The sequence below is a fragment of the Vidua chalybeata genome, chromosome 19, assembly GCF_026979565.1.
Source record: "Vidua chalybeata isolate OUT-0048 chromosome 19, bVidCha1 merged haplotype, whole genome shotgun sequence".
NCBI classification, from domain to species: Eukaryota; Metazoa; Chordata; class Aves; order Passeriformes; family Viduidae; genus Vidua; species Vidua chalybeata.
The window spans coordinates 5,949,970-5,970,467 of NC_071548.1; the positions used below are offsets into that span (position 1 = coordinate 5,949,970).

At 38.2% G+C, this 20,498-nt stretch overlaps 1 protein-coding gene across 9 annotated transcripts; it reads left to right on the top strand.

Moving 5' to 3' along the window:
* Positions 1 to 326: 326 nt before the first annotated feature.
* Positions 327 to 20,498, top strand: LUC7L3 (LUC7 like 3 pre-mRNA splicing factor). 9 transcript variants are annotated; one of them, XR_008434171.1, is made up of 13 exons: positions 329 to 764; positions 7,302 to 7,368; positions 8,388 to 8,427; positions 8,697 to 8,841; positions 9,833 to 9,907; positions 9,997 to 10,101; positions 11,982 to 12,143; positions 12,576 to 12,859; positions 13,390 to 13,550; positions 18,366 to 18,506; positions 18,612 to 18,717; positions 19,139 to 19,217; positions 20,048 to 20,498. XR_008434171.1 is itself a non-coding variant. In XM_053960145.1 (13 exons), the coding sequence occupies exons 1-12, from the start codon at positions 423 to 425 to the stop codon at positions 19,161 to 19,163; spliced, it is 1,653 nt and encodes a 550-aa protein (XP_053816120.1). In that variant the 5' UTR covers positions 329 to 422; the 3' UTR covers positions 19,164 to 19,204; positions 20,048 to 20,498. The 9 variants fall into 9 exon arrangements, 7 of the variants coding, with proteins under 7 accessions (XP_053816118.1, XP_053816124.1, XP_053816120.1 ...); XM_053960145.1 differs by having other exon boundaries at positions 19,139 to 19,204; XR_008434170.1 differs by having other exon boundaries at positions 327 to 764; positions 18,612 to 19,204.

Here is a 20,498-nt window from a genome sequence, read left to right on the forward strand (position 1 = left end):
TATGATAACCACTGTTGTGCAAAAACTTTCTGCTAAAGAGGCTAAATAGAAGGATTCAGAAAAACTGGGTTTGCCTGGTAACTGCACGAGGAGGTACTGAAGAGATTTTTAAGATTATGATGATTTGGGTTGGGAAGGAACATAACACTCATCCCGTTCCAACCTCCTGCCATGGGCAGGGACACCATCCGCTAGACCACGTTGCTCCAAGCCCCATCCAGCCTGGCCTTGAACACTTCCAGAGACGGGGTATCCAAACTTACAGTACATGCTTAACAATTATCAACTATTTTACAACAGTTTCTAATCTATTTTTGACAATGCCGCAGGGAGCTGGACATTAGCTGTCATGACACCTCACTGGGCAGGACCCCCTCTGTGTTGCACCCTCTGCCCCTCACGCGGAACCACACGCGACTGTGATGGTTCCGCGTTCCGGTATTTGTCCCGACTCCCCGTTCTTGCCTGCGTGCCACATGGCTGCTCGGGCTGGGCAGTACGGAAGCGCCGTGAGGGAGAGAAGCACGGCGGGCTTGGCGCGCGCGGTGCATTGTGGGCAGGGCCAGCTACCGCCGCCATTTTGTCTCCGTCAGGCGCGGCGCGGGCTGTCGGGGCGAGTCGGCCGAGCTGGTGTCTGGCGAGGGGGATTTGGCCCGCAGCTCACGATGATATCGGCCGCCCAGCTCCTCGATGAGCTCATGGGCCGGGACAGGAACCTGGCCCCCGATGAAAAGCGCAGCAACGTGCGGTGGGACCACGAGAGCGTGAGTGCAGCGGGGCCACCTCTCTCCTCCCTCCTTCCCTGCTCTCGCACACTGCGCGGAGCCGGGAGTTTGTCGGAGCGACATGGGCGTCTTCTCTTGGCCGGGGTCAACTGCGGGAAGGGGGGAAGGGGTGAGGTGCCGGCCAGAGCGGGGGTTCCGCGTGGGTTGTCGGGGTGCGGGTTGGGCCCTCCATGCTGGGCCTATATGGCGGCCTGGGGCGGGCCGGGCCTGGCCGTGCGCGGAACAGCGCCGAGTCTCACCGAGGAGGAGGAGGAAGATCCTGACATAGCCGGGCTGTTATTGGGCTACCGGAGAGACAGGCCCGGTGTTTGAGTGTCTGCGGGGGAAGGCTGTGCCCGCCGTTAACGGGAACGGGGGTTTGCAGAGAGCTGCTGGTGGCGGAGGTCTCCTGTAGGAAAACACAAAAATAAGACGGCGGGGAGGTTAAAGGAATTCGACACTTCTGAGTGGAAGCTGCTGACTTGCACGAGAGGGGATGAGACAGATGTTCTGGTTTGGGAGATAAATGTATCTGGATATCTTCCTGAGGATGGTGTTGGGGGAGGAAAAAGAAGGGCACGCGTGTACCGACTTTAATGTCTGGAGCTTGTACTACAAGGAAAAACCATAAGACTAGAAAGTGAGGATTTGGTTAAGAAAAGCTTTGTTCTTTCCATGTTTCCTCACTCAGAGGAATCTACCTGGGAGGGTAGGACGGACACTATTCTAAACAAGACTGTTGTTTGGGAGTACTTATCTACTGTTGTTAATATGATGTTCATTCGTTTTCTGCAATAAGTGGCCCAAACAAGACAGCGTTGTTGTTGTTGTTATTATTAACTGAGGTTTCTCCAGTTGGTTGAACTTTAATGAATGACGAGTTAGTTTTGGCTATCATAGTTGAATTGTAAGTTATTTCAGGAAAATGCAGTGGTACCTACAGAGTTTCTATAGCTGCTGCTGCTTTGGGAGAGATGAACACTGATGAATTTTTAAATTTTATTTTCTCCCGTTCATGATGCCTTTTTTTCAATATGGTGTATGTTAAAAGAAAGTGTTGCAGTTACAAAAATTTATCACTTATGTTATAGGAATTCTGTGGTTTAAACTGTACATTTAGCTGCTCTGCCCTTAGCTTTTGCTTGGGATGTTGTTTATTTGGGTGGAGGGCGAAATGCTTGGGTTTGGCTGTTCTAAATTGTATCTTAATCAAAGACAAGATTTCATGTTTTTCTATGGGATTTAGATCATTATAAAGGAGGATAATACTTGTTTGAATTTGTTTGGAGTGGTTAAATTTGCATGATGTAAGTACCAATACCTATCTTACCTTGGTTTTTCAAGTGTGAGGAACCATGCTTCCCTTGAAAAATGCTGCTGTGTAGGTAAGCAGTGCACATCAGTAAGAAATTGTGAGTTCAAGAAGTTTTCGTGACCTTGTTTATGTGTTTCTAGACTTAGTTTATTAAGAAAATAATTCAGTTGGGTGTTTGGTTAGATATTTTCCTTTGATTGTGAATTTAAAATAAGGAGGACTTAGTGAAATACATGGAATACAAGGTGAATGGCTTGAGCCATGTTGGCCCAGGTAGAACAGACAAGGGGGATTGGTTTGGTTTATTCATTAAGGTGAGAAAGACTTCTTTTCTTGGTTGGTTTTTGTTTTCCCCATCATTCACTTTTAGTAAGTTCAGATTACCTACTTCATCTTCAAATGAACAAATTACCGAGTATTTTCAATTTTTCTTTTCACTTAGAGGTTTAGGCTGAAGAGTTTGACTATAACCAAAGGACTCGGTCTCTAAGCTGTTCTGTTTTGCTGTTTTAGAAACAGCAAAAACAGTCTCTCCTTCCCAGTCCTCTGACAGTTCAGAAAGCGAGAGCTGTCCTGTGTCCGAGAGCAGTGGGAAAGTTACAGGCTTAGGGTTGAGCTTTCAGTCCTGCAGGATCTGCTGCTGTTTGCTCTGCTTCTGCTTTTATTTATGATTGAATGCAACCTTTCTGCAAGGAATGTTTTCCTAGATTCCTGTAGTCAACTGATGAGTTCATAAACCCCAACAATTACTGCTGTTAAACATGTATCTCAGTTTGACTTCCTTTGTCACCTAAAGATTAAATTTGCAATGGTGACATGTTTTAAAAGACAGGAAATGCATATAAGGTTCAAATGGTAACATTAATTCCTCTGCCTGCTGTCCTGCTTTTCAGGTAAATACATCTGCTAATGTAATTTCTTTTGAGATTAGACATTGATCAGCATGCAACCTGCTCAATTGCCAGCATGTTGTATTGATCCCAAAGTGTAGGATTTTGTGTGCCATTTCATCAGTTTTGAACGTGGAAGATTATCACAAGAAGCTCATTTGTATTTAGCTTATTCTTTGGAGATTGCATCCATGTGTCTATCAGAAACTGGAAGGTGCAGTGAAATACAAGATGGAAGTGGAAAGTGTGGAAGCAGAGGGTGTGATAGCTCAGTGTGTGATTTATTTGCAGTGCCAATGAAACATGTAGATCATATATGATAAAAGCTTTTAGAGCTTAAGTTCTTACTATAAAACTTTGACATAATTAAAGCCTTTAATCTTTAAAAATTGGAATTCCATTTGTGGTATATTTCAGTATGATGGCATGTCCTTAGGTGATCAGTCTCCTGGTTTTGGCAAAAAGGCTTTGTTTTGTGTGCAGGAAGAAATTATTAGTATCATGTATTTTAGTCTTTCTGCTTACTATCATATCTGTAGACAAAGTATATTTCTTTATTGATTCATGCCTTCCTGCTTTAATATGCCACCTGCACAAAGCAAGTTCTTACAGAAATAGCAATTGCATAAGAATTCTGAGTTTGTTCTGTAGTACAAGACAGCACAGCATGGGCTGCCCTTTCTCCTGTAAGGTTTGAAATTTTGATACTTCTTCAAGGCAAACTCGGGGTTTTCAGAAAGTGGAGAGGGAGTAAGAGCTGTTAGAGACAAATGACTGTGAGCAGTCAGCTCTGATAATGCAGTTTCTCAAAATGTTGGTTTGTATTTGGAGTATGATGGGATTAATTTAGCTATTTATGATGTATTCTGCTTTTACTTTTATAATGCCAGTGACCAAAATTGCTTTGTATCTAAGTAGAATTTAAGGACTTAATCCTCCAGGGGACGGAGGGAGAGATACTCTTCCTACAACAAATAACATTTATCTTTAAGAGTGGGTTCGGGAGAAGGGATGATGTTTGTTTGGGTGGGTAGGCATTGCTCTTAAAATGTCTGCTGCATGTGAGCTTTAATGGATTCAAAGAACTCAACTATGAGAAGGAATTTACTAGTTTTTGATGTGTAAGTCACAGTCTGCTGGATTTTATTCTCAACCTTTTTACTAGGAATTGTCTCTCTAAAGGAACTTGCTTTTGTAATTGTTTATTACTGTTAGAGGGATACTTTTCCATCAGTAAATAAATTTCTTGCAGAAGAGAAACATATTAATGTAGAAGCATTAACAATATAGAGCTGTCAGTAGCTTCTTTATATGGGAGAGCTTTGAATTGCTTCCCAAACTCCAATTGAGCTTGCAATTTTTGCTGTTAACTTAGTGAACTTGACTGTAAAGGATACTACTTTCCCACCTCCAAGAGATTTCAGGGGTTAGTGAATTTGTGATGAAGAAGTGGAAAGTTCCAAGCATCCCTATTTGCTGCAGTGTCATAGTGTCTTATCAAAATGGGAGCACTCAGGGGCTTTGAGACCCAAGCTGTGGCTTATCCTGTACTAGCAGTTTGACACTGACACTTGTCTGTTGCACCTTCTCGCTAGCGGAATTGGCAGAATAACTCTGCAGAAAGGAGTAAATGCTGGTTACCTGCATTGATAGTTATGCCTACCAAACTTCCTGATATGGAATGTGTTTTCACATATTACTTGTGATTAGTGCAGTGGCCTGATAAACCATGGATGCGTGATGCCAGTTGAGGCTTATCAGTCAACTCTGTTTCAGTCCTTTAATGGTTCCCTGATGCTTAAACCATTCCTTTGCCCTTATTGTTCCCACTCACCATTGATTACTTAGGATTGATTGAAAGTGCAATTGAAGACCAGCCTGGGAAAGGTAGATGTTGCACTCAGTGAAGCTGAGCTGGAATGATACCTGCAAGATTCTGCAGGATTCCAGCAAGTTGTATTTTCCTGTTGAAGCAAAGGCAAACTCAGTTGAAGAGCATAATGAAATCAGTATGAGAGGGGAAGAAAATTGCTTCAGCCATGGTGGTCTGAACCACTCTGAAGTGAGCATTTCTCTGCAGGCTGCTTCCTAGGAGAACATGTCAAGTAATTCACTGAGTGCCATCCTAGTGCTAGAGTGGCAGCATCTAGAGCTGGAAGAAGAAAATTATGGCAACTTTTTGCTCTGTGTGTGTTTTGTCATTATTTTGGGTTTGAGTTTTTTTGTTTGTTTGATATGGCTCGTGTTTGGTTTGGAGTTTTAATATATAAATAATTAATACAGTGTATGACATGTTTAAACCTCATATTTATTATTTCTGGTTTTATTGAGGATGGGTTTTTTGTTTTGTTCATCATACTTCTAGTGACTTCTCCTTTTCTTCTTTTGTTCCTACTAGTTTCTAAACTGTTATAGGCCAGTTTGCCTAGTTTTTTGGTTGATAGAAGATATTCTACAACACTTTTAACATTATGGTGTGGTCAGACTATCATTACTGTGCTCTCTATATCTTAGGAAATTGTTTAATCCTTCTCTGAAATTTTTTGGGAAGTGTCTTTCTGCTGATCCTTATACCGGGATATGAGTATGAGAAAATGGAAGAAGAGAATGTATAGAGAAATTACATTTCTGTGGACTAGTACAGAAATCCATCCCAGAAACTGTTCCTTTGAATGAACTCTGTAGTAAAACAATGGCTATTGCAACTTTCAGAGAAGAGCATATTCTGAAATCTGCTATTGTCCAGTAACTTTCTCCTTCCTTCTGAGAAAAAAAAAAAAAAAGTAATTTCACATGTTTTCTTAACTATTCTTGTTATATTGCTTCAGATAGGTACCAGTGTCCAAACCTGGATCACGGGAGAAGTATTCAAATTGCATAATAAGAGATTTGTTTGTGTTTCTTTTCCACAGTTTGTTAATAGAAAGCCTGATTGTTTTTCTGAGTAATCTGTAAAGCAGTTAGTAGAGTTTTAACTTCTGTAGGCTGATTTGCAGTCTGCCAGTTAGCTTGGAAAAATAAATCAGGCTGATGTAATTTGATCAACAGGTATCACAGGCTTTTTAGTGAGGTGGTGGTGTTTGAGTCCTCTGTCCTTACCCCTGCTTCTTCAAATATTTCAGTCTCTATCTTGGAGATAAGATACTGCAAGTCTTTGTCCACAGGATATGTGAGAGGATTAGAACTAGGCTGTAATGCATTCACAGTTATTAGATTGCCAAAAATTAGGAACTGGTGTAATGTAAAGGAGGTGCTGGAAGAACATCCAGGCTAGTTTTGGATTTACACCTTAATTAATGGCAGTCACATTTGTGGGGAGGGTCTAATGAAAAGTTAATTATTTAAGATTATTTATGAAGTTAGGGATGAAAGTATTTCTGATTCTACCCTTATGGCTGTTCTAATGGATTGACAGGAGATATTTCTGTGTCATGAACTTCAGGAACTGACCAACTTGACTAACTAAGCCCATGCTCATGGATGAGGGTGAATAATCTTTTTAACAAAAGCTGATTTTATCCATCATACGTTAAGTATTTATTGACTTAGAGTAACAGGTTTATGGGTCTTTGAACTTTCTGATGGTCGTTTTTGTTATCAGAAAAGGAACCTGACTCAATGTAAAACCAGACCATGCAGAAACAAACCAAACCCTTTCTAGTTGGCAGGAAACCAGATTATAACAAATGCCTTTTCTGCCTGAAGAGCTATATAATGTCTTGTTGACTGTCATTCTTAAAGTAGGGAATTGTAAAAGCATTGGAGTGGGAAAGCGTCTGGATAATTCTGACTTTCAATTGCCGTCAGAGTCCTTGGGACAGTACCTAATGTTTGAGTACAGGTGGCTCTGGTTCTCCAGGCCAGTAGCTCTGGGGGAGTGAAGGCTGAACACAGAGTTGTCCCAGGCAAGCAGAGGAAGCATGTTCCATGCTTCCATGGCAATTGTTCTCATCTCCTGTGGCTTTTCACAGTTAAGAATTTCACTGAAACTTACTGAATAGTCCAGTCTGATCCCATCCTTTTCCTTTGGAAATAGTATATATTTCTGTTTATAAATTGATGATGCTTTCCTCTAATCTTAAATATTTAGTGGTAGAATTAAGAACTATTACTGTTGCAAGGAAAAGTAAGATTTTTTGGTGTTTTGTCATCAAAATGCATCTTGTACAACTTACTGCTGCCAAGAAATATAAAGTGTGTGTAAAACTTTTAGATATGTTACTATGTTCAAAGGAAACTTTGACACTAAACTTTGTGTTTTAGTAAAACAGTTACATAAAATTTTCAATTCAAGAGGCAAAAAATGATGCCTGTTTCTTTCTTCTCTGGCAGGTTTGCAAATACTACCTTTGTGGCTTTTGCCCAGCTGAATTATTTACAAATACCCGTTCTGATTTAGGTAGGTTTATGTCATGACGTTTTTATTCACAGAAAAGTAATTACAGTTGAGCTTTTGTTTGCAAACTATATTTTTATTGTTAATTGCTCTGTCAAAACACTTTGATTTTTTTTTTCTTCATTTCAAGGGTTGCCAATGATACAGTATGCTAAAAGTAATATTTATTCCAGATCCTACTTTGTCTAAATGAAAAAGCTTCTTAATTTTTTTTTCTTCCTGTATAAGCTAAGTTACTGGGTGTGGGGTGCTTTTCTCCTGCTCAAGTGGCAGTTTCTAGTTTGAGTTCTCTGCCTGGGCAGGGTTTTAACCTGGTTTTGTGTGACTATATATGGTTGAGCTGCTTTACCTAAAGTAAAAGACTCACTCACTGTAATAGTTATTTCTGAAGATCAGCTCTAAATTACTGGTAGTTGATGGCTACATGTAGCACGTAGTTTGGAGATGTTAATTTAGCAAAACCAGACTTTTTGTCTTAGTGGTAGTTTTTAAGTCTGTTGAAGAGTTTTAGAGTCTGGGGAAGGTGAGGAATTTTAACACAGCCACCTTCATTAATTCAGTGCACATACCTCCTAATTTACTCTGAAGATCTGTTTTTAAGTAGCCAGTGTGTTGCGTAGAACCCTGGAAATGAGAAAGTGCCTGATGAAATTTCCCTTCATATGTAATTTTTTCTTTTTTTGTTCTTTTTTTTTTTAAAGCCCCAGGTTTTTAGGGTGTTACATAGTTTGTATATTTGTATATACATAGTTTGTAATTTACTGATGTAAAACTTGATCTGGAAATTTTTTATCACGACTTCATATGTAGAGTCTCTTTTTTATAATTACTAATGATGTTGGCATTCTTTTTCTTCAGTGTGTTTTTCAAGCTCCAAGCAAAGGAAGCAGACAGGCAGAAGCATAAAAGTTTTTGTGAAATGTTTATAGTTCTGTTCTGTCATGATGCACAAACAAATGTTGGTGGAATATGAATACAACATTTAGGAATGCAAACTTAAGCTATTTGTGTTATCATCTTAGGTCCTTGTGAAAAAATTCATGATGAAAATCTACGCAAACAGTAAGTTTGTTGTTGATATGTTAAAGTAAATAGAGTTTCTGGTATCCTTGCAATTTGTTAATAACAGCCCAAACATTACTAATTGATTTTTAATTGCTCTTTTTATTTGCAAAAATTGATTTAAATTTTTATTTAAATAAAAATTTGCTTATTTAAATATGTAATATTCTCTTACTATGAGCAAGAATTTATAATACTGTGTGTGTTGTTGCTTAATTTTCACCTATTACAGATTGATGTGAACTCTCATTTTTAAAATCTTTTCTCAGGTATGAGAAAAGCTCTCGGTTTATGAAGGTGGGCTATGAGAGAGACTTCCTGCGCTATTTGCAGAGCTTGCTTGCAGAGGTGGAACGCAGGATCCGGAGGGGTCATGCTCGTTTGGCTCTGTCACAGAACCAACAGTCTTCTGGGGTGAGTCTACAGGAGTCATTGAGGCAGCTTTTCCTGTAGGTAGCATCTTCAGGGTCTTACCTATTCAGGTGAAACTTACTATTATCCAGAAGATTCCCGATGAATAAGATTTTTCATCTGTTAGCCAGCAGATTGCATCTGGCATTAATGGATGAGCCAAGTGACTCCAGAGCCACGAAGAGCTGTCTCTTCTTTCCTCAGAATAAGTATCTATCCTCTACCTATCAGGTGTTGTCTTTACCCTGACAACCTTAGTTTACCTTCTCTCTGCTAGTTGCACATTCCTCCCTCCCTGCACTAGCAAGCTGTATCTTTTCCCCTGATGGATTTGGAGCAGGGTCTGTGGCCTATGCTCTCTGAGTTTTGTGACTGCCTGGACAGCTTTGTTCTTTCTGCTGCCCCACCTCACTGTTCTGTAAAAAGTCCTATTGCTTCAGAAGGAGCTGTGGACAATATCAAGTTGCGAGATAACCACTTGTGGAGCAGAGGTGGGAGGGTGCCAATAAGTCTATTTTGGCAGCCTGCAGAGAGGACACTGCTAACAAATACATCTTTGAAGTGAGATTCTTTTTGCATTTTACATTCAGAGATTGAAATTTAAAGCCTATAGAACCTTCAAGTCATACTTGAATGTCTGCAATGATATGTAATAGCTGCATGGGAGTATCAGTGTTTAAAGTTAGGACTTTGAATACAGTTTTCTTACCTTTTATGGGCCAGGATCTTGGGCCATTTTTGTTGATTTAGGAGGAATTAGTGTGACTAGACTTAACAAGGATGGAGTAAATTGTGTCGAGGAGTATTTTATATTAGACTAGACTATTATTAGTAGCTTCTCGTGGGAGAAGAGGTCAGGGGGAGGTTATTCCCAAAGTGTCTCTGGAATATGAGAAGACATACATTTGTGTGTTTAAGCTATTTTAACAAAAGAAGAATACAAAACCAACAAGGATGGAAAAAAAGCCCCAACTCACTCTTGTGCTTTTTGCAGGGAGCAGGACCTACTGGTAAAAACGAGGAGAAGATTCAGGTGTTAACTGACAAAATTGATGTACTGCTTCAACAGGTGAGGGGTTTTTAACCCCCATGAGAGAGATCTCTTGCTTTTGTTCCTTGATCAAAAAATAAACTTCTAATGTTTTTATTGCCTTTTAGATTGAAGAACTAGGTTCAGAAGGAAAGGTGGAAGAAGCACAAGGAATGATGAAACTCGTTGAACAGTTAAAGGAAGAGAGAGAACTACTGAGGTCTACGACTTCAGTAAGTAATGTGTTCATAGTTCTGTGAGACACACCAAAATTTGGTGCACAGTACATTCTAAATAACCATCTCCTTCCACTGAAGGCATGCAAGGTCTGTGCAGAATTCATTACATACTAACAGGACATTTGGCTGTGTTAATCCAGTGTATTGATTAGGCATTCTACCTTGGGAGTGGACTTCGTGCACACAAATTATGAAATTACTCACCCAGCAGTCCTGGAGGAGAGTTTGCACATTCCTCTAGTTGAGGTCTCAGTTAAACTTTGCCCTGTGACCTCTGCAATATAATTCTACTGAACTACCAATATAGCTGTTACAGAAAGCCCTTGAGTCAGGGCTGTGACTGGAGCTGTGACTGGGCTATGACAGACATCTGTCTGACTCTGACAGCTACAGAAGCCAAAGGGAATGTGTTAAGTATCAAGTTCCTGTTAATAAAAAGGAACTTAAGTTTAAAGATTTTGTTTTGGTATTTAATGAAATGCTCAAACTGAGATTCTTGTTTTAAGAATTCAGTTTGAAATCTTAAATTCATTTATGTCTGTACCATATTTTAAGAGCTCTTGCCGCTGTGTGCAACATTTAAGAGCTCTTTGTTACAATTTATTGAAACAATAGCTGGAAGGATTGAAAGTTTGAAAGTTTTGTTGTTGGTTTTGTTTATAATTAAGAAATCTTGTTTTTGTTAAAAAAACTGATAATTCTAGTAGAAATGCTTTCATAGCAAAAATTATTTACAAGTTGTATTAGTTTTGAGGAGGTTAATTTGAAGTTTGTCTTGGTAACACATTCTTGGGTGTGATATAGTTTGATATTTTTCATTGGGACTCAATTTTTGTACTTGTAGAGATAGAGGCATACTTTTTGCTTTAAGTGATTAATTGGAAATTACTTTTAATTTGTTTTGGTTTAGGGTTTTTAATTAAAATAGGAGGATTTTCTTTTAGTTTTGCCTGTGTGTTATTTGAAACATGCTTAAAAATTGGTGGATTGGGTTTTGTAACAGTTGTTTAAGAAATTAAACACATACAAAACTTTGTTTAACTTTATTTGTGGTGTGATTTTTATTCTTTTTTTTTTTGTTGGTTAAAAATGTGTTTTAATATTTGATGTGTTCTTTTAACAATTGTTTGATTTGTGGGAGAATGAGGAATATTAAAGATGTTACAAATACTTTAATTTTTTAAAAATTTGAGATATATGTGGGACTATTGTTAGTTTTTACTTTTTGGGGTATACTTAATGAAGTAAAAGCTTGTAAAAAATGTTGATAGACATGATTACTTGTTTTTTTAAGAGCTCTTAAATGTTGCACACAGCATATTTATGTCCATATTGTATGACTCATGAACCAGGGTTTATGTTGAAATTCCAGTGTACTTCTCATATGTCTATTGAAGCAGTGGTTTAATTTGATCACTATACTTCAAAATAGAAGCCAGTATTTCTTTTTGTTTTTCTTCATGGAGTATTCTAGCCTTTTGATTCCTTGAGGTATATTCCATGGTAGTTTTGCAGCTCTTGACAGTTGATGTCAAATAAATCTTAAAACTGAAAAAGAAAGCTTTAAAAGAAAACCTTAAAACTTTATTTTTCTGATATTGCAAGGAAGCTGCAGGTATGAGTGTGTACATGTTAATGCAGTGAGTAATGGTTCTCTGGTTTTTCATGGGCTCCTTCCATGTGGGAATGGGCATAGGGTGGCCTCTTCTCTCCCTGTTTTCTGTGATGGAGTGCAGTGCACCAAAGATAAAGCAGGTTGATGTGATTTCAGCTTTCAGTAGAGCCTGGGATTTGACAACAATAACATAGAGTTATAAACCTCTTCACTGACTAAAACTTGTTTTTTGCCATATCAAATATTCTTCTTTTTTCAGACAATTGAGAGCTTTGCAGCCCAGGAAAAACAAATGGAAGTTTGTGAAGTTTGTGGAGCCTTTTTAATTGTCGGAGATGCACAGTCCAGGGTAGATGACCACTTGATGGGAAAGCAGCACATGGGTTATGCCAAAATAAAAGCTACTGTAGAAGATTTAAAAGTAAGTATTTCCTCCAGTTACTGAAATGAAAAATGCTTGGAGGTTTTGTAACATACCTAAAAGGCTGTCCAGTGGATTTTCTCAAGAGGGTGAAACACTCCCAAGAAATGGAATCTTCTACTGTGCTTTCACGTATGTAATTTGTTGTGACATTACATACAAGCAAAGATGTTGGTTCAGGTGGGAAATTTTATGGCCTTTTTAAGGAAATGTAGTGTGGCCTCTGTTCTTGTGAGGGTGACAAGCAAAAAAAAGGTTCTGCGAGACAAAGGATTTTCATTTCAGGGATTTTAGGAAGCACTCTCCCTTGTTTGGAAGATACTATACTAGAAACTAAACTATTTTAAAAGTTTAGGCTTTTACATCCTCAGAATCTGTAAGCTTAAGTGTCTTGAGTAATCTTCATTTCTTCCTGTGAACTTGTTTTTTAAGGAAAAGTTACGAAAAAGAACAGAAGAGCCTGACCGTGATGAAAGGTTGAAGAAAGAGAAGCTAGAACGGGAAGAGAGGGAAAAAGAGAGGGAGCGGGAAAGAGAAGAGCGGGAAAGGAAGAGACGACGTGAAGAGGAAGAAAAGGAAAAAGAGAGGGCTCGTGACAGAGAGAGACGTAAAAGGAGCCGCTCACGGAGCAGGCATTCAAGCAGGACATCTGACAGGAGGTGCAGCCACTCACGAGACCACAAAAGGTCAAGAAGCAGAGAAAGAAGGCGAAGCAGGTACCTGTGTGTGTTTCTCTTAAGTATTTTCAGGTGAATTTCCAAAAGGTAAAAATCCTGTGAGGACTTACCTGTCAGTCTGAGTTACATCACTGATTTGTTAGCTTCACTTAGGTCTTTCTTCTTAAGTGAAGGCACACCTTATTGGTTCTAAGGATAAGCAAGTTTTTGCTGAGTGTCGATGTCTTCTCTCTGTTTTTGGAACATGAAACCATAGTGGTGGAAGTGGCTTTATGAGGGAGCTTTCAGCAAACAAAGAATGCTCCCAAAAAATACGGTTTCTTGTTTCTTCCTTCAGCTGGTCTTTATTTCATGGTGGTAGATACTTTTAAACTATGTAGTTAAGTGTTTCAGTAAATGAAGAGGGCATATTTCTTACATACTGGGAAATACTTCTATACAATATGCTAAGATGTGGCTTCTGCAGGTAATCACTGTATTTAAAAGTGCTACTGTTTTACTGTTTAATATTCTGAGTTAGAAAATAGCAGCTGAGATTTACATTTTTGAAATTCTCTCTGAATGTTAAGGAGTCGTGACCGGAGGAGAAGCAGAAGCCATGATAGATCAGAAAGGAAACACAGGTCTCGTAGTAGGGACAGGAGACGGTCAAAAAGCCGGGACCGAAAATCCTACAAGCACAGAAGCAAAAGCAGAGAGCGAGAACAAGACAGGAAGTCAAAAGAAAAAGGTATGTTTGTATAAAGACTGAGTTCTTAGCAACTTCTGAAATGAATATTTTCTTAGAATGTCAAAAGCTGTTAGCTTTTCAATGAGTGCCTGAAAGTTCTTAGTACCAAATCAGACCTCGTTGTGAAAGGTGTGTGTGTTGCAGTAAGCAATTTGAAACATTTTGTTCTTTCGAGTTACGTTCACTACACGTGTGTGCATACTTACACCCCAGTGTCCTTCTCTTACCTGTTGCACTTTGTCTGCAGATGAAGTGTGTAAGGATTTTTATATATTTTAAGACCTGTTTACCTTTAGAAAAATGTAATCCTGTAATCATCATTTTCTAAGAGTGAGTGTCTTATAGTCCTACTCTTAGTGGAATTTGCAATTAACCTTTGCAGGTGCATGTTTTGTGGGAGGTTGGTACCTTGCTTCTCACCTGTACCACCTATTACTTCTCAACACTATCATGTTTCCTTTATTATCCTTTTAACAGTGCTTTTAAGTTTTTTCCCAATCTATAAATGCAGTCCAAGATAAATACTGCAGAATCTCTGTGATGCTCTAAATGACAATTTCTGCCTTCTGCCCAGTCTCCTGCTCTTCTCCCCCACCTTTCTCCTTTGTTTGTTTGTTTGTTTGTTGTTTAAATAAAGTGAGTTTTGCTTTGTCAGTATTCAGATGAGTCTCAACAGAAAGCTGTGTTAGTCTTTGGAATGGTTTTGTAGCTGTACGTGCCATGTACCACAGCATTCATGGTGCCTCACTGTTTCACCAGAGGCTGAGGCTCAGAAACTTTAACTAAGATTACAAAGAGCTACAGTGAGAACACTGTAGATTCACATTCTGTGAGAAGATACTAATTCACTGTTATTGCTAAATTTCCCCCTTTAAAAATCTTTTGGAACTTCTGTAGGAACGTAATACTTCTGGCTCTGGTGGGGAGCTCACTAATGGCCAGTCCGAAACAGCCACCCCACTTCATGGGCTGATCATCAGTAATGGATGAAACAATTGTGTTTCTAAGGTACTTTTGAGGTTCTCTGGAATGAAAGGTGCTCTGTGCATGTGTCTGGGTTGCATAGGCCTGTCTGCTTGACCCTTCTCTATATTTATCCATTGAATTGGTTGCCAAAATGTTGGTAATGCTTCATGTATTTCTCTTCCCTGACTTCCTTGGACTGTTTCAATTATTCTGGTTTCTACTGTGGGACACCTTTAGTATTGATTCTTCTCTCATTTTCCTTTGCTGTGTAAGAGAGTGGGTTTGTTGCTTGCTTGTTGGCAGTGGAAATTATATGCGGGCTTTAAACTCAGATTCAGTATTGTAGCCTATATTTGTCCATTTGTTACTATTCCTACCTGATTTTTTGCCTGCTTTATGAACAGATTTCTGGTACTTGGTGAAGAATGTCCTGTTCTCCTGAATGTGTGTTATCTATGCATATAAATAACTTCTCTTTTTATTCAAATTTGGTCTGGATTTGAGCTTTTCAGTTCTTTCCTTAATCTTCCCATAAATAGAGGAGCTAGTGAACTCTCTTCAACGTCTCAAGTATTTTTAGTTTTAACTTGACTGATTTCCTTGCTGGCTGTTTTATTTGCTGCTTGCTACTTTATTCCACCAGAAATTAGAACAGTGAGGTGATGCTATGAGCTGTGATGAAAATCCCACCTGGGAAAATAAATTACTTTTTTTGACTGTGCCATCCTAACATTTGTAAAAGCACAAATAAGCATTAGAGCAGGACTGCAATGCTGAAGAAGTTTGTGATTTTTCCCTTTGTTGGGAAAATCTTGTTAACAGAAAAAAATATAAAAGTGGAGGGAAGGAAGGAAAAAACCAAACCCAGTAGTAGTTACTAAGGCAGCACTGAATTTCTGTACTGAAGCTGTAAGCACCATTGCATCGTCATATTTGCAATGTGGCACTGTAGATAGGTAGTTAAGAATAAAGCTTTTAGATTGATATATTTGAAGTGTGTGGCTTTTGCACAATAGTGACTTCAAAGTTAAAATTTAACTTAGTACATTGGGAATCTTGTCTTCAGAATCTACTTGTCTTTATAGCCACCACTGATCTGCAGTTGTAAAAGTTAAGTAGCAAAGGCTGTAACTACTCTTGGTAGTGCCTTTCATCTGGAAATCTCAGACTGCTTCATAAACATGAATATTAACATTGAAAAACCCCAAGGAACAGTTTACCAAGACTTGTGTACAATTGCACATTAAATTAGTCCCACTCTATGAAAATTCAGAAGTCCTGTTTTCTTGTTCACTAAGATACTGTAGAAGACAGCAACCAAGGTTATAAGAAAAATGTATGTGTAAAAATGGGGGCACTGCTTTGTGACACAGATTTTAGGGCCAGAGATACCTTTGCTAAAGAAAGGAGCCACCAGCCATAAACACCAGCTGAGCATTAGCTTAATATAAACCAGTAGAATGCACCTACTGTTCAAGTTAACAAACTTCAGAGCAGATGGAATAAATAGGGGGTTTTGATAAAACAAAAATTACTTTCCAAGTACCTTCATTTTATGAAGGGTTAATACTGGAATGGGCCTCTAGACCACTTTGGCTTGGCTTTCTATCTTCCCTAATCTGGATTCTGATACTTATATACAAATAATTATGATCATGTTTTAATGTTAACGATTAAACCTCAGCAAATACTGCCAGAACACTTCAGTAATACTGGATATTATGTTTGATTTTTTTGAACCGTAAAGCAATTCACTTTGTTATGATAAAAATTCTCACAAAACACATCTCGGTTACCCACGAAACGCAATCAGAAGAATGTGTGTGTGTTTAATCAGGAAGCAAAGTCAATATTATGTGATTATACCTAATAGATCACAGCTGAAATAATACACCCAGTTCCAACAGAAAACTAATTTTATGTGCTTTCTCTCTTACTGATTAAAAATACAGTGGAGGAACTTAACTTCTTGGAGATACTCTAGGGTTTGAAAAGTTATTGGGCTATATGTTGAATACACTTTTTCAGTTCTGCTTGGCAAGCTGGAGGTTTGGTATGGTATACCTATTTTAAGACTAAAATTTTTAGAAGAGTTTGAACTTTCATACCACAGTTTATTAGGTTTTTTTAACCTTAAACAAAATTATCCTTCCTGACCACATTCAAGACACAAACAAGACAGAACAAAACCCTGCACACTGCACATCCATAGGGCTATTAAGATCTACCATATCTACATAGGACAGAAGATAAGATTATTGGACTGACTACTAGTCCTCTGCGGGGAAACAAGACTACTATTCCTCAGTGGATCCACGTGTGCACCGGAGATACCTTTAAGACACAAAAAGAAGACTTTTTAACAAGGTTAGTTAGAGTGCAATCTACCTGCGGAGTTGCCAAATTGAGGGCAGACAGAGCCAAACTGACTTAGTCCTTCAGTCAGCTGGGTGATGTTGCCGTGTATTTCCTCCAAGCATCCTGCACTGGATGTGCTGCTGCAGGTGAATCCTCACTACTGGTGGTTATTAGGCAGTTGCCCTTATTTCTCTGTGAGGGCTTTACCCTATCCTTTTGTAGTCTGTTATAAAACAAAGAAGTTGGGATGTTGCTGTTCTTTTAAAGCTTAATTTCTTGCTTTGTATCCTGGAATATAAAAGTGTGTTATGCCAGTCTAGGTCATAATATTACTTAAAATAGTTTTTTCAGAGTGTTCGATCTGTGTGCTCCTGTGTCAGGGATATATCTATCTATTTATATTCATTGTTTTGATTGCCCAGATAGCAGGAAATAATAAGAAAAAAGAGCATGAATGTTTTTCTGTATGATGACATCTGAGAGGTTGGTTTTTTGGATTTTTTTTTTTCTCTGCAGAGTATTTTTACTGAGCAAGAGTTGAATATTATGGTGTGAAATAATACAGCAGGAATTGGTATTTTTATTAAATTTGCAAATACTGAATTTACAGATGAGGCACGCAGCTCTAATATTGAATGTTTTTCTTCCCATGGAAATATTTTTACTTCTGGCTTCCTTCCTTCTTTGAAGATAGAGTTTTTAGTGTAGCAAATGCTTCAGTGAGCTTCCCAATTAATTATCAAATTGAGGGGCTCCTTCCCCTGCATCTTACTGTTTCTTTGCCTTTGAAAAAAAAATGCTTTTTTTATATCTTCCAAGCTGTCTCCCCAAGCCCTTTTAATGAGTTGTTTATAAATGACTGCTGTTTTTATAAAATTGAGAATTAACAATGCTGACAAATGTGCAGCTTCAAATTTAATTTTGGTTGTCACTGATCTCCACCTTCAAAGCTGTCAGTACTTAATATTTTTTCCCAAAGTATTTGATAGTTTGAGATTACTAGTTTTTAATTGGGAAGTATCAATTTCTTTGATTATGCAGTCAAGCATTATCCCACCACTCTTTTCTGATTCTCTTTCAAGAACCATAATTAACAAGAATTATAAACCAAAGCAAGCCATACACAATCAGAAATCAAAACATGGGGACCAAAAGAGTCCCATAATAAGTAAGGAAGCCATGCACCATAATTACACATCTGCCTAACCTCTTTACCCCAAATTTCTTCATTTTGACAGAGAGCTGAGTAGCTGCCTCTGTTAGGAGGTCTGACCTTTCTCCTGTTCTCCCACCCTGTACTGTCTCCTTCTACCTTTATTTTGTCCCCTCTCCATTCCAGCTTGGTAGTCTGAAGCCTATTTCTGTAACTTTTGAATATTACTGTTATTACTATAGAAAGTAATTGTCCCATGTTGTATGCAGTATATATCTCACATGTACAATGTTTGTTTTTACTTTGAAATCCATGGTCAATGTCTTCTTTCATGGCAGAAAAGAGGGGATCTGATGATAAAAAAAGTAGTATGAAGTCCAGTAGTCGAGAAAAACAGAGTGAAGACACAAATACAGACTCGAAGGAGAGTGAGACTAAGAATGAGGTCAATGGGACCAATGAAGACAATAAATCTGAAGGTGACACTCAGTCCAATTAAAACTGATCTGATATGACCTCAGATCAGACAGAGGTAAGTGCATTATTTCAAACTTTGATTAGGGCTTTTTGTTACTGTTTAACAGTGCAGCGTAAGTATGCACAGATGAAGATGGAGCTAAGTCAAGTGAGAAGACAAACTAAAGCACCTTCTGAAGGAAATGACAGTGTAGTCCTGCAAAACGTTTTGAGGTACATTGTTTTGTCTCAGCTATTTTGTAGCAGACTCATGCCCCCATTAGTGTGCCTCTTTGGGACATATTTGTAATATAGTCACCATAGAAAAATTAATTATCCTTTTTTATTTTTAGGGATTTTGTTAACGTTTTTGTTTTTTTTTTAAAGTTGAACTGGTTTTGTATTTAAGTCCATATTGTGTTGGTACATCAGCAGAAACTTTTGCTTAAATACTTAATATTTGAGGCACATGTTGGACTACATTGTTTTTCATATAAACTGCTAGTATTTCTTTGTCAAGGATGTTTCTAGTTTTTTTGCTTTATTGCCTTGCATTCTAATGCAGTTTGTTCTGTAACTCGAGAGCCAGTAGCATTGGATTGATGGAAGTGTAGGGTTTATGAATTATTGCAGCTGACTACCATACCTCACACAGCGTTGGTGTTGTGAGCGGCCCATGAAAAGCCAAATTAAAAATCAAGGATTCAGTCAAACTAAGCAGGTACTCATGCCAGGTACTCCTTTCTCTACCCACATCCATGTTTGAATGCTGTTGCCTGTAATCTTTAAGCTTACTGTTGTGTTTTTGATTTTGAAGCTAGTGAAAAGGACTTCTTGTATATTGTGTGAATACTGTAAATCTGATGTTAACAGAATGGAATTTTCTTTCAACTGTGTGTAGGGATGCAGTGCTGCCCAGAATTAGATATCTTTAAAGAGTTTAAAATGCAATAAACACTACATAATATTCGCCTTGTTACTTTCAATGCAATTCAAGTCTTTTAAGAGGTATGTGCTTAATATTTCCTACTGTGTAGGAGACTTTGCAGTCACCCATAGCACAGAAGAGTGGAATGGCTGGTAACAGGCTTGTAAGGCAGATGTAAATGCAGAGACAGGTGCCACCAAATGATGGCAGTGTTGATAGCAAGAATGTATGCTGGAAACTGTTTGTGGGAAATGAAGCAGCTAAGCAATAGGCAATTATGTATTGAAAGGATAACGTGAAGTTTTTTCCCCACTCTTGACATAGCTTTCTTACAGAAGGTCTTTAGTTGTATTCCTGAAATAAGGCACTAACAGTGGAGGTGACAGCTGATAAATGAACTTCTTGCAATATAATTTGTTACTGTAGTTGCATTATGTATGCTAGGAACTCTTAAACATTTAATGTTGATATTAAACATTAATGCTATATCATTGCTTCTAATGCCAGTCATGTTCAATGGTAATGTTTTTGTAGAGTTAAGATGACAGCTAACAACTGGGCGAGTGTATAGGAATAGTAAACAAAATGCTCCTAATGCTGTCTAATCGTCTGTTCTCCCAAAATTTTGCATTATAGGACTACTATGTGAAGAGTCTGTGAAGACAGCGGAAGACAGCTTAAACTGAAGATCTGCTTTTAAATGAGGTGAAAGAAAGCTGTAGTGGCATAGAAAAATATAAAGTTGAGTTAGATTTTTTTTTTTAATAAAATTTAATTCAGGACTGGTGTTTCCTCCCAGAGTTCAGAAGGATGTGTTGATAATAGCACATATTCTACTGAGAATATAAGTCCTGTATCCTTCTTTTTCTTTAAGACTTTTTAAGATAAGAAACCAACATAACCTGAACACATGGCTTGCTCAGTGTTTAATTGCAAGTTTTCATTCTTGGACTTCAAAACACAAGAATAAATGTTTAGTATTTGTGTGAATTGAACTAAAATGAATCCCATTTTTACAACTAAGCAATTCCTAGCTTCTTGATATACAAGAAATGGAAATAAAGTATCTTTGAATTTCTGTTACAAA

Bases quoted from the DNA above. Each gene is read 5' to 3' on its own strand.
- LUC7L3 (XM_053960143.1), top strand. From the start codon at position 423: ATGGTTCCGCGTTCCGGTATTTGTCCCGACTCCCCGTTCTTGCCTGCG. The intron at 7,369-8,387 runs GTAGGTTTATGT...TTATCATCTTAG, and splicing joins AAATACCCGTTCTGATTTAG to GTCCTTGTGAAAAAATTCAT. The intron at 8,842-9,832 runs GTGAGTCTACAG...TGCTTTTTGCAG, and splicing joins AGAACCAACAGTCTTCTGGG to GGAGCAGGACCTACTGGTAA.